Source organism: Amblyomma mixtum, chromosome 7 (assembly GCF_055824585.1).
Source record: "Amblyomma mixtum isolate Tamu chromosome 7, ASM5582458v1, whole genome shotgun sequence".
Classification (NCBI taxonomy): Eukaryota; Metazoa; Arthropoda; class Arachnida; order Ixodida; family Ixodidae; genus Amblyomma; species Amblyomma mixtum.
Window position 1 is genome coordinate 59,700,958 of NC_143018.1, and position 13,934 is coordinate 59,714,891.

A 13,934-nucleotide genomic window follows, 5' to 3' on the forward strand; every position below is an offset into this window, starting at 1 on the left:
AGGGTTTCGGAAAAATTTCAACCACCCCGGGTCTTCAGTGATATGATTGGTCCAAGTCACAAAGGAACACGTTTTGGTGCAGCTGAAATTTCGTTTCGGAATGGCAAAATGGGCGCTTGGAGCAGATGTGTGCATGTGCATGCATGTATGTATATTTAACGTATGTGTGCGTGTGCATGTGTGTATATGCACATGCAATTACGTATGTGTCTGTCTACACACACACACACACACACACACACACACACACACACACACACACACACACACACACACACACACACACACACACACACACACACACACATATATATATTGTTGGGCCACAGCACCGAGGGTAACCTCGTTTTTGAAATTCTAAAAGCTGATAAGGATATTACTTACAGTGGGCTACATGCCTCTCAATAATCAGAGCCTAACAGTAATAGTTCAAAAGTTAACTATTCAGTATTAGTTAACTAACCTGCTGTTTAGCACGCCTTAACCGTACTCCAATGTACTGCACCGCTGACAATGCTATGCCGAAAAAGTGGTCTTCTAAGTCAAAAAGCTCCTTTTTAAAAACTGTAAAATTTTAGGTGAAACACCCTGTATATGCATGCATGCACATACATGCTTCCTGTTTCAGTGCAGGCTCGTTTTTTAGGCCCCTAACAATTTTAGGTAGGGCAATAAAGTGAACCATCTCTTCCAAACCGAGAATTTCACAGTAGCATTGGTAGTGCGCAGTCTCCGACTCCAGCCAAGCAAAGTCGTGAAACCCAACACTGACTCCATTTGCAAATGTTGGCTTGGCTGGTGTGCTGCAGACTCATTCTGCTACTCTTTTTCTTTCATGACATGAGCTGACAAGGTACACAGTCAGCGTGTCCGACCACACACTAATGGCTGGAATAAGGATGCTACAGACATGATTAGGATCGCCGCCTAAGACACACGAGACATGACCTAAGAGCTAGACGTGACATCTATGTTTACTGCATACATGCTGCGCCTGATGGCCCATTTTTTTATTTTTATATATTGTAACGAAAAATAGGGTGACAGGTCGCTAACCAGCAGAATACGGCAGCCAGCCAGCACGAGACACTTCAACGTCTTCCATTTCATGCGCCACCTAAGAACACTAGGTGGCAATATAGAAGTAGGGGTTTTGGTGCAGGCTGCTCATATTTTAGCATTATGTAGCAGTACGTAGCAGTGTCAGCTTTTTGGCACAGTTTGGCACTATTGGAACAGCAATCACATCAGTGGGTTCTTTTTTCATGTGCACTGGGTTCTTCTTTCCCGTGCACTGGCATTTGACAGCCCACAAAGGATTTTGCATTTTGTCTCCACAGATCTGTGGCCTCCATGGCCGGGGTTCAATCCTACATACTGGGCTCAGCAGTGCAACCCACAGAGCGGAGTCCCCAAGGAAGGCTACTCTGCGAGTTGCTCAACTAACTGGCCAAACATGGCTAATGGACAGAGCTCTCCATGAAGCCCAGGTCCACGGACTCTTGGACAACCACAAGAAGTTGTTACCAGCACCACCAGATGCCAAAGCCACTAAGCCACCATGGTTGGTTAAGGGCATGCAAAGAAATTCTGATGACCATTAGGGCCACTCTGCATTTCAGTAGACAAAAACGCATCCTGCGATCTACATTTCAATAATTAAGCAATGACCTCAGCTGCACAACAAATAACAATGAAATCACACACACACGATAGTAGCGCACATTCCAAGAAGCGCCACCAATATCATTGATAGTCATGTTAGGTCAGACACCAACACAGAAACATGCTTCAGATACAGCAAGACAATCAAAAATATTTGGCCCCAAAATACACGCGCAGTTTCACCACAGCCTGTGCAGCATTAGAGCCAACACAGAACTCTGCAGGTATGAGCACTCTGTGACGCCAAACCATGTACTCACATTGAGGGACTTGAGCATGGGGACCTTCTCGAGTAGATTCTCGTACTCCTTGCGCTTCTTGAAGGCGCTCTTGAGCACGATGCGGCGAAATGTCTGCCGGTTCATGGCCCACAGGGCCCCTTCTGTCACGGCCTTGATGGTGGCCGCCCGTGGCATGTTGTACATGAGGGCCAGCTCGCCAAAGCTGCCAGAGCCCTCGTACTTGCCCACCAGCTTGTCCTGCTCCCGGTCGGTGTTCACAAAGATCTCGTAGGTGCCACTAGAGATCACGTAGAAGTTGTCGCCATCGTCACCCTGCTTGATGACTACATCACCGGGCTTGACCTGCACACCACGTACAGAGCATCATCATCATCAGCTCAACTTCGTCCACTGCAGGACAGAGACCGTTCCCACTGGCCTCCAATTAAACCCTGTCCAACACTAGCTGCTCCTGCCCTACCACCCAATCTGACTTCCCCGCCCCGCTACCTTCTCTTGAAACCCATTCCATTACCCTAAGGGAACATCAGTTAACTGCTGTCCGCAAGGCATGCCGTGCCCGTAACTACGGACAGTTCGCATTTGTTCTCTTACTCCCCACTCTCCTTACTATCCTTTAAGATTACCCCTATCATTTTTATTTCTGTAGCCAACTGTGTGCTATTCTCAATTAAATTTCAAGCCTTTTCAACGGCCTCCAAGTTTCTTCTGGCGGATAGGTGAGTACTAACAGGATACAACTGTTGCATACTTTACTACTGACGAAAGCGTGCAAATCAGCAGCTGGCTAAATCAAATGCACCCCCCCCCCCCCCCCCGCCCTCCCCAACTTCTTCCCTTTTTAATGAAAAGGCAGCAAGAGAAAAAGCACCACACTCACCTTTCGCTCAAACATGGCATCTATCACCTCCTGCATTTGAGGCTGCAAGAAAACACAAAAAGAGATGTCAATATCAGAATTAGACACTTGAGCCAAGACTCAAATGATGGAAGAAACAGAGAAAACCAGGAAACGGCAGCACCATAGCACTTTAGGGCAATCTTTTCTAGTCCTCGTTTGCTCTCTTTTTAATTGCTCTATTATGTCTAACCTACAAGCCCAGCCTAACAAACAACCTTTCCCAGAAATCTGCAAGATCAACAAGAGGCCTGCACTAGAAACCAGCTCAGAGTATCGAAACCAAGCACTGTGCCTGAAGAAGCGGCTGATTCTTAGGTGAACAAAAATCTCTTCAACTCGAAGTTCATTCCAAATAAGGCAAGCTGTTTGTTTGTTTGTTTGTTTGTTTGTTTGTTTGTTTGTTTGTTTGTTTGTTTGTTTGTTTGTTTGTTTGTTTCCAGTACAGGTCTGGCTGTGGTCGGTAGATGTGCATTTTCTTCCATGACATTACAAAAACAGTTTGCAAGCTGCAAGCTTCTCACTATCCAGGCTCCATTCTAAGGAAACACTACATGAACACAAACAACCTTCCCACAGGATGCTGCCCATGATGCCAAGTAGATCTATGGCAGCAGCCTGTTCCATACTGCCTGAAAGCATAGCGCCACAAAAGCGTGCCCTAGGACAATAATGGAGAGAACCCTCTGCAATGCCTTGGCACCTACAGCACTCTGCTACCACCATAAGCCATGGGAAAGAGCCAGTAGCTCTTTACTTTTAAAGTAAAATGTAAAATGTGCCCATTTACTAAGGTTCTGTTGCACATTAGAAAACACCACGCGGTGAAATCATTATGCACTGCCTCACGGGAATTAAGTGCTCACTTTGACGCATGCACCTACACAAGACCGTAATAGTGAAGACCACCAACCACATCCAGGGACTTGAAGAGCAGGATGTTCTTGACTGCCTGACTGAGCTTCTCGCGCTGCTCGTCAGATTTCGGGTGCACCACCTGGCGACAGAGGAAAAGAGAAGCACAGCCCGTTTACTCCGGTGCCACTGCGCTCCATTCTGCGGAGTTCCATGTTGTCATCTTGCGCTTAACACAGCACACCTCCAAAGTTTTCTCCCCTCCAAGCAAAAATAAAAGGGAAATGACAAAGGCATCACAAACATTGGAGCAATGAATCATAACGCAGAGAAGCTGGAATGATAACGCAGAAAAGCTAGCCAGAACTGGGTGCATTGGCTGCACAGCATGCATTAAAGTAGAAGAAAGAAGGATTCGGTTTTCAGACAAAATTCGCTGTTCACTTCTATAAGCACTGAACGCACTGCACCAAGGTTGTGCACAGTTAAGAAGGAAGTAAGAGTTGAAACGCGCTGGAGTAACGCTTTAAGGAACATAAATGCAATAATTATTTAAAACACCGCAAAATATTTAAAACTCTCCAACACGTTCTGCATTACCACACTACGATATTACATTTTACTTGCAGTAGGCAGAATAGAAATATGCTGAATTTGGCTAACTTCATCCACGAAGGTGAGGCACCATAGCAGCTCCTTGACACATGCAATTAAGACCACAGGCTCACTAAAGGCATTAGTATCCTGCGAAACAGCAGTAAACTTTTTAGTTTTAGGTCCTTCTTGAGTAACTTTGTGCAAAGTCACACCACACTGCGCAAGCCATTAGGCACCATCGTATGCAAAATGAATTTTCACACCCAACAATACCCGGATAAAACTTTATTTAGACCCCAGATATCTTAAAAAGAACCTCTGCAAATTATAAAAAGACCAATACTTTAGACGAGGGCTAAGGAAGAAAACAGACAGGGTGCCATAATATGGCAAACAACCAACTAGCCCACCCTTCCACCCAGACTGAATTCCTTTGCAACAATAATCAGCACCCATATATAAATATACTATATGCATATCCACAAAGCCAGGTGTGTTCTTTGTCTTGTTCCTAGCCATGATAAGTTCTTATAGATGCTGGCTCAAAAGCCTCCTACCAACAATGGAAATGCTCACTTCGCCGATGCCCTCTTCTTACACCTACAGACACACACTGCGGAGCTTCTCACACGGAGGAGACAGTTCTTAGAGCACTTGATTGGTTTGGCATAATTATAGGGGTTTAACGTCCCAAAGCGACTCAGGCTATGAGGGACGCCGTAGTGGAGGGCTCCGGAAATCTCGCCCACCTGGAGTTCTTTAACGTGCACTGACATCGCACAGTACACGGGCCTCTAGAATTTCGCCTCCATCGAAATTCGACCGCCACAGCCGGGATCGAACCCGCGTCTTATGGGCTCGCAGCCGAGCGCCGTAACCACTGAGTCACCGCGGCAGGGCTTAAGAGCATTTGAGTTGCATATTAAATTGCCACTCCAAAATCACTCAAAACTTTCTCTCAGAAAAAAATTCTTAGCAATTTGTGGCTCTGCTGGCACTCATTTCACAGCAAAAGATGTACTCATAACTGAGAAATTTGAAGCTGAAAAATTTGAAGCTGAAAATAGAATTTTTTCCTGTCACTTGATTCCGATTCATGACATAGAATATAATGTAGAGACTCTGATCTCTGGCTGGAAGTGGGTGGCGGTGTGACTCAGCCCCAGATCAAGTACAATACCTGCACTTAATCTCTTGGCATTTTCTATCTTATTAAAGCTCAATTTTCTACGACAGCGGCTTTTCTGTCATTCCAATGTGGGCTAGTCAGCCAATATAGGCCACCAACAATTTGTCTTTAGAACCTCTTCAAAACAGCCGACACATTCAGGTGCCACCAAACTAAGGTTTCCAAACAACGATGCCTGCACTGGAGTCCGGGTGGTGTGATGCTTGTTTTATCACTTACTCAGACTTCCAGTCTCTTCAAGCCAATCAGTAACTTTCAACTCTCACACAGGCACACACTAGCAAGCATAACGCAGCTCACCTTGGCACCTTCATCGTCTTCATCCTCAGCAGGGTCGTAGTGCTCGGCAAACACTGCACAAAGCACAAGAACAATTTCAATTCTGAGCCCTAGCTAAATACACAGCTCCCCTGGCTACTGTCAGCATCAGTGCGATGAGGTCAATGCAGAACCACTAGTGAACAAGAACAATATAAATACTTTGTTGACAATGGCATACTAAAGATAAAAGGAAGCTAATGCAAGTGTACATTCGAGCGTCACACATCGATTAAAAACTGGGTGGTATAAAAAAAAGCAAAAAAAAGAATAAAACATGCAAAAGGAAATATCTGGATCCAACCATCCAAGTTGCCATGTTTCTGATAGCCCCTCAAGTTTTCCAGTAAAAAGGGGCCTTTTGTAAGCATGGTCTTCCCCTCCCTCTCGTATCTTTCTCTATTTTATGCACCCACACAGATATGTAGTTGTAGTCATTTGCCCATTTATTTATCTATTTATTCACACGCTTCGCCTACAAGAGAATAGCATACCTGAGCGAAAGCAGAACTTACAAAAGCAAGCTAGCAAGGAGCTAATATGAGCTAGTATCAGGTGAATGAGCTGATATGCAATTGCTATTCGTGTGCACATCCTCGGTGTCAACTTTATGTTCATATCTACACAAGGCTTTAACTATTAAAAACATACGCTTCACATATTTTACGTCCACAGGCCGAGAAGGCACTCAAACCTACTACAAAAACTGGCGGGGAAGCCAGGGCCCACCTCAGCGCGATAATAAAAGTATATTATTAGCCCTAGCCTTCATTAGAAAAACTCATCCTTCCAGGCATTCTAAGCTTGCCTTCTGAAGGTAGCGGCTTTTATTTCATGTCGACCGTATGGCAAAAGGCTGGACAACCTCAGTATCAACATTCTATACGGACTGAATAAGCTAAAGTCATGTAGCAAGCAGGATATACAGTATTAAGAAGCACAAGTTTGATATCGAGCAACATTTTTTATATTGCAGGTGTAGATAACTACTTGGAGCGAGACTACAAATGCACAGGGTACCGGTGCCGAGTAGTCAACAGAAAAACAAGGAGCTCTTTAGTAACAGTCTCGGAGCGTGGCAATCAAACAACAATTTCACAAATGTTGGCACTCTCCAGAACTCTTTGAAAAGGGTGTTTGCCATACTCTGAGGTACTAAGAAAAACTTCCACGAGGTAGTCCAGAGGAAGACGAGAGGCCAATTCAAATAGTTTCAACACAGGGTAATCAAAGCAACAACTTCGTAGTCAAAGCATGCATGTCCTCCACCCTTCCCCTTATGAACGATTCACCATCTTGCTACAAAAACATGTCACGTAAAGAATACCCACACACATACGTTCATTTTATATACGACAGGAAAAATACAGTCACAAACGGGTGGCGTGAATTCTTCATCTAATATTCTGAGGTTTGTCGAAACGACGTGCATTCTGCTCTGCAAGATGGTTTCCCCCTAAAACGAGAGGGTTGTTGCCATCCTTAAAGAAAATGTCCGGGATCTCTCTATTCAATCAAGTTCTGCATACACTTTAACAAGCCGAGACTAACGCAGCACTCTTGAAGGCAAAAGACCTTATAGTGCCACTAAATCAAAACCAATCTATAGGAACGGTAGCAGAACAGCTGAGAGAATGTATATGTCAAAAATAAATGCCTGTATTTTGAAAGAGAGACCTTTAAATGATGGCTATTATTGCAGCTTTACCGCGCAACGCTTCTACCCGAAATTCTCCTAAGAGCACAGTTAAGGTGCTTTCTTGCAACCTGAATATTTACACTGGCATGTGTCTCCATTTTCCTAGTTGTTAGAGATGTGTGCCATATTTTGGGCATTATGACAAGAAATAGAGAAGGCAGTTATGACTGTCATGCAAAATATATGAGCACTGGTGTCGTCCGTCTTCTTCTCATCCCATCCTTTGCGCTATTTATAGTCATGCAAAACTAACTGGCCCAACTTCATGCTGTCACGAACTTCATGTTTGAGCAGTTATGCCATATATTTTCCTAAATGAAGCTTTAGTTCTCAGTCCTCACATGAGGTTGTCAGAACTTTTTACCATCAATGCTTTTCAAATTCTCCTCAAATGAACTCAAATGTGTGATACGACTAATATTGTTTGTTTCACACAAGTGACAAATGCAAATTAGAAGGCAATAAAGGCGACTGCATTGATTCTGTCTTTCTTGTTTTCACTAAGCCTATTGACACAATTGACCATGATGTCCTTATTGCTAAGCTAATGTCTTATAGCATTAATGGAATCCCTTTAAAGGGACACTGAGGAGAGCTCTATTAATATTTTTTTATAGCAAAATCCGATAGTTCGGCATTTCATGGCTTTGTTGCCACTTGGCCGGCAGCGAAAGATGCCTTTATTTCTAAGAAATTTGGATTCGAAGTTGGAAAAGTTTTTCCCGCCGCTCTGATTCAAACTTGGGATTCTCCTATGACGACACAGGACTAAGTGACGTGAAACATGACGTGCACATGACGTAACGCAGACTCCGTGATTTCTGGCTGCCAGCAGTGCGGCCTAGCAGCAGCCGAAAAGAAAGCTACCGTCGGCCGCACGTTGAAGGCATCTATCGGCTGTTGCGGCCGTCGCTTCGTTTACGTTTGCACTGGGGTTTTGCCAGCGTTACAATGGATCCCGTTCTCGAAGTCGTCAACGAAGTTCTCGCAAATAGACACCTTTAGCATACCGTGTACCTTGTTACCGTTACCGGAATACCGGGAGCCCGCATACCGCTGCGAGCAGGCGCTGATTGGTCCCGGCGCTGCAGGAGCGCGCTAGCTGTCGGGTACGTGGCGCCATCTGGCGACGTCAAGGAGATTTGCGCATGCATTTGCTGCGCCTCAGTGATTCGTGGCTTCTCGTGTCCTAGTGTTGCTAGAACTATTGGTTCTAGCAACACTGTTTTGTCCTATGACGTCATGAAGCTTGTACTTGCGAGTTTGGCCTGTGGCGGCGATACCTGTATTTTGGTTCTTGCTCTTTTCTACGTTACAAGAGCTTTGTTGTCAGTATGAATGGCGTTTTTATAATCAGGAGCTGGTATTCTGTCGATGCAAGTCAACTTCAATTTCTCCTCAGTGTCCCTTTAAAGCTTTTTCATAGTTACTTATCTAACCATGACCAGCATCTTTTCATCAGGCATCTTTTCTAAGATAAAAGTCACAAACATGGAGACCCATAGAACTCTATTTTAGGTCCCCTGTTATTCTTCATTTGCATCAATGATTTTCCTTTTCCTTTCACCAAGTGCATTCTTCGCCCCTTCAGGCACTAATTATGACCTAGTGGGGGGAAGATTGTCATAATTCCAGACTTTTGTAAGGACCATGACAGGATTGCACAAAAAAAATTCCAGTCTTTCCCGATGATTAAACATGCCATTTCTGTTGAGCACTTACATATCTGGAAATATCTAGGAGTATTCATCCGTCATCACCTCACATAGAATACATAACTAACAAAGCTTTTAAAAAAACTCTTGTTTTGAAACACCCTCGCGAATGCTGAAACAAGACACAGTGCCTATATCACACTGATCAGGTATCCTCTCGAATAAGCCTCTATTATATGAGACCCTCCTCACGTGATTCTTATGAATGCTCTAGAAGCAGAGCAAAAAAAGCAGCCAGATTCACGTTGTCATAATACATCATCAAAGCATACCAGCACTGAAGCACACCCTGAATCTTCAAGTTCTTGTTGCGCAAAGAAAGTTTGCTCGGTTGTCATTCTTTCACCTCTACATCATAACGACCAGACATTCTGCCGAAATCATACCTTTCCTGCGCCCAATTGCTCAGCTCACCTGGATCATGTGCATAAAGCGCATCCAATTTTCGCTTGTCCATTGAAATATCAGAAGTCACCGCTGGTACTAGCAATAAATGAATGGAACGCATTGCCGTTGAGCATCGTCTGCCACACTGAATCATTGTCTTTTTGGGCAGCTTTACTAACATTTTTGAACACAGAAAATGCATCATACAATGCTTGATTCCTGTGTATGCTATGAATGCCATTACATTTTGCTGGTACCTTTTTACTTTGCTTATGTTCTGTTATTACTTTTGTTACTCCTTGTACAAGAGTGCCTGAGCTTGTTTAGTGTAGCAGCATATTTTGAACAGTTATTGAATCTTCTCTTGAGCCGGAATGTTAACTCAACTTTGCCTGCTGTACATTTTCTATTATTTGTTACTTTACATTCCCCCCTATGTAGTGCGCAGCGGGCCTTTAGGGTAAACAAACATGTTTCCTGACTCAGCACAACTGTTTTCAAAATCCGAATTCTACTTATTCTAATTTCTGTGAGAACAAGTCATTATGTAAACAAACACATTTTAGGAGCATTAAAGCTTGCAACAAAAGCGAATGAAAATTGACACCAATGCTGGAGCAACACCAGGGATACCGTAAAACAGAGCCATGTGTTACAAAAACGGACTGCTCCAGTTCATTTCACATAGAGCAACCGTAAAACACAGAGCTATCCGTTTAAAAAATGAAATGAAGGTATCAATTTCACATGCTTGAGTCTGTATCTTTTTCTACAAGATTCTTCAGATATCAACGCATTTTACTGTGTCCACATTTGTGGACTGCACCTTGTATAGGTGACATTTCATAGTGTTGAAGTTACATCCACATGTATGAGCTGACCACCTGAAGGGGATATGCTGATAATATAACACTTCTCTCTTCAGACAAACATCTCCATACACTAACATCTCAGCTCAACATAGATCTCAATAACATTACTACTTGGTGATCTAAAAATGGCCATCCAATCTACCCTACTAAATCTAAGTTCATGGCCTTCAGTTCCGCTCCAAGCATTTTCAATCAACTCCTGTTCTACATACCCCTCTGATCATTCTTCATCCTTTGGTATCATCATCATCATAAGGCCTCTCTCATATCCGACCAATTTAACTCTGTCCTGTGCCAGCCTCAGCCACCTGACCCCGGCAAGCTTCCTTATCTCATCTACCAACCTGATTTTCTGCTGCCTCCTGCTATACTTGCTCACTCTTGGAATTCACTACGTTACCCTTAAGATCATTGGTTATCTTGCCTTCGCATTACATGCCCTGCCCAGCTTATTTCCTCCTAATTTTAACTAGGATATCATTAGCTAGTATTTGTTCCCTGACCCATTCTGCTTTCTTCCAGTCTCTTCAAGTTACACCTACTATGTTTCGCCATGTTTCTTCCCCATAGGGAAGTACTGGCATGATACAACTATCGTAAACTTTCTTCTATGCCTGAGAGCACCTGCTAAATGCACTATCCCCTTTTTTATTCTTCTAATTATTTCACTCTCGTGGTCCAGATCAGCAACAAAGAAAAAGTCATTCTCTAAAGCTCTGCAGTCAAGGAAATCCCGCACTTTTTTCACACAGAACCGAAACCGAGTGCATGAGGCACGTAGGAAGTCCAGTGCAAGCACAACATCCATTGATGACATGTTGCAGTGCCTACTATGCCCAATTCAAACCACCGGCCCTAATATACCCTGTCATGCACTGTCATGCGCTGAGCAAAAGAAAAGAATAGTCATCTTCAATTATGTGGTTGTTATTTCTGAGAACAACGATGCAAAATAAAGAGCATGCCATGATACAATGGTGCAGGCAGTCCAAGGTTCACCCCGTAGTCATTGCAACACGTCATCAGCGGGTGATGTGTTTGTACCCAACATACCTGATGCACTCAGTTTCAGTACTGTGAGGAAAAAAGCAATAATTTCCTTATGCTGCAGAACTTTTGGAAATTACTTTTTCTTTGTTTTAAAAACTGGTATGGAATCGTCTTATGCATGGCTTCAAACTTCCCATTAGCACTACCCAAGGCTGCATTAATTAAAAAGTTAATTAGTGCCCATAGTTAATTTGCTACCTACAGAGGATTCTTTTATAGTATCTAATGACTGCTACAACAGATAGCTTGCCTGAAACAATTTTCTCTATATCTTGAACTACATATATTTAGGAATTCTGGAATGGTTCACAGAAACACCTGGCGTACCTTCAATGCAAGGAAAATTCTACGTAACCATGCATAACATACAGTTGTATAAGACCCCCCCCTGGATAGCTTCCCAGACAATGCACATCTTTCTTGGTGCTAAATGATCACTGCTCAATGCTCCTTATTTCAATTTCAGTACTGTTTTCAGAGCACTTGGGCTCCTGGCATGCAGGGAAGCAGTTAATCATGTAAACAGTGTGAAAGAGTGAGAAACAAAGCTCAAAGGCACTTTCAGGTGCTAACTTGCAACTGAAGCCTTGCACAAGAGCTCGGCTGGTGCACAGACTGTGTGCACATACACGTCTTAGCATACCTGCAACTCATAATCATCAGCATAATAACAACGCATGCAAGCACTAAGGTACAGTCGGGGACAAAAGTCTCCGGACCACGTGTTCCTCTAACGAAGCCGATAGCTCTGCCATAAGTTGGCGGCTGGAGACCACTCTTGTGGAGGTAAAAGCTAAATTTTTGTTCTTTCATCTCCACAACCGCGGTATTTAGCCGCTGTCTGATAGTAGAGCTATAAGCTTCGTTTGAGGAACACGTGGTACGGAGACTTTTGTCCCCGACTGTACACTAATGGTACTACGAAATAACCATGAAATAAAATAATTAAAATAGAACCTGGTCACCTTGAAAATACAATTACAGAAATCCCCCCAATGTATCCCTTGAACCAGCCAAATTGTGACACGCCCTCTGCACACACAATTACCGTATAATGTCGCGTATAAGTTTATTCTTATTTTTTATGAAAATGGTAACCCGAAATTGGCGAAGGTGGCGAGGAACGCTGGGCGCGATCAACGTATCTGCGGAATATGAACTAGCCTCGGCCGAGCCGCGGGTAGTACGCGCCCTGTGTCGGTGTCCGTTCCCGTCAGGACGCATGGAGCGCCATGCGTAAAAAAGAAATAAATAAAACGTTTATTTTCACGCAAATTTCGGCTTCACTAACAGGAATTCTAACTGTGCGCCGTTTAACCGGCCCGCTTGCGCTCACGATCGCTTTTCCGGTCGAGCGGTAGGCAGCGCGAGAGTGAACTTCCGGTAACTTCCCAAGCAGGAGTCGCGCCGAAATCCGAAACTATAGAAGATTATTGGCAGTGCCGTTTGCCGGTTACGTTGCTAGTCAGCTGGGCTTCATGCAAGTGTGTAAGGCAGGAAGGTATGCCGTTCCATCACCTTTGATCCCAACTGTCATTTGCGACTGCGTAGTTAGGGCTATGCATTTGATGGTTAAAGCTGCGCGCGTTCCGCGGTGTGGGAAACTACACAATAAGGAATCCGCTAAAAAAAAACACATATTACATATTCCGCCTTTCGAAGCCAAGGCAGCCGGGATGGCGACACGAGGGGAGAGGGGGAAACGCCGACTTAGTACAGTCGAATCCAGATACATCGAACACCAGAGGGGTCGCAAAATAGTTCGATAAATCGATGCATAAAAAATAGCAATAGATAAGCTTATCTGTGACCTAGAAGCGAGAACTCATTGCAACCACGCTAGTTAGTGCTTGCAGCGACGCGCTGGCCGCCGGTGTGCTGGCAGCGAATAGGCTTTTCTAGGGCTAACCTCCTTCGCATCGCAACAGCTTTGGAACTAGCCGCTATCATGAGATGTCTGATCCAGTTACCAGTCCACTATAAATGGAATAGTCTCATTAGAATTAAGGAAAGTTGGTTTCCGCAATGCCTTCGGCAGCGAAGCACGGAAGGCGAGGGCCGTAGCTATAGGGTTTAGTTACCTAGGTTGGCTTCACCCCATGACAGCGATGTAGCGTGGGAAATGTGTAGGGCTGTCAGCAGGTGCCCAAGGCCGCGCAGGCGATTCGTCTCCGGACGCGAAAAGTGATTGAAGAGAGGCCACTTGCAGGGGCGCGGCGCGCAGTTCCATATATCGAAGGACCAGTGAAATTGCAGTTCGATATACAGCGCGACATTCGTATGCCCTTACATAGGATTTCCAAGGGGATAATCTGTGTTCGATATAGCCAATAACTGGAAATATCTGGGTTCGACCATGGAGTAAACTTCTTTTTTTTTTTCTTTTTTTTTTCCAGCGACGGGTGCAAGATCGGGTGTGTGTGTGTGGGGGGGGGGGGGGGGGGGGG

The 13,934-nt window shown here is 44.3% G+C and overlaps 1 protein-coding gene across 2 annotated transcripts in view; it reads right to left on the bottom strand.

Annotated features, from left to right (window-relative positions):
- The window catches only part of Pka-R2 (cAMP-dependent protein kinase type II regulatory subunit), a 133,680-nt gene that overhangs the window by 13,061 nt on the left and 106,685 nt on the right, over positions 1 to 13,934 (bottom strand). For both annotated transcript variants that reach the window (XM_089552729.1, XM_089552728.1), the window contains exons 3-6: positions 5,747 to 5,799; positions 3,719 to 3,802; positions 2,788 to 2,829; positions 1,926 to 2,249 (exon numbers count right to left, since the gene is read on the bottom strand). In XM_089552729.1, coding sequence (XP_089408855.1) covers positions 1,926 to 2,249; positions 2,788 to 2,829; positions 3,719 to 3,802; positions 5,747 to 5,799 — 503 coding nt within the window. The remainder of the gene's footprint in view (positions 1 to 1,925; positions 2,250 to 2,787; positions 2,830 to 3,718; positions 3,803 to 5,746; positions 5,800 to 13,934) is intronic.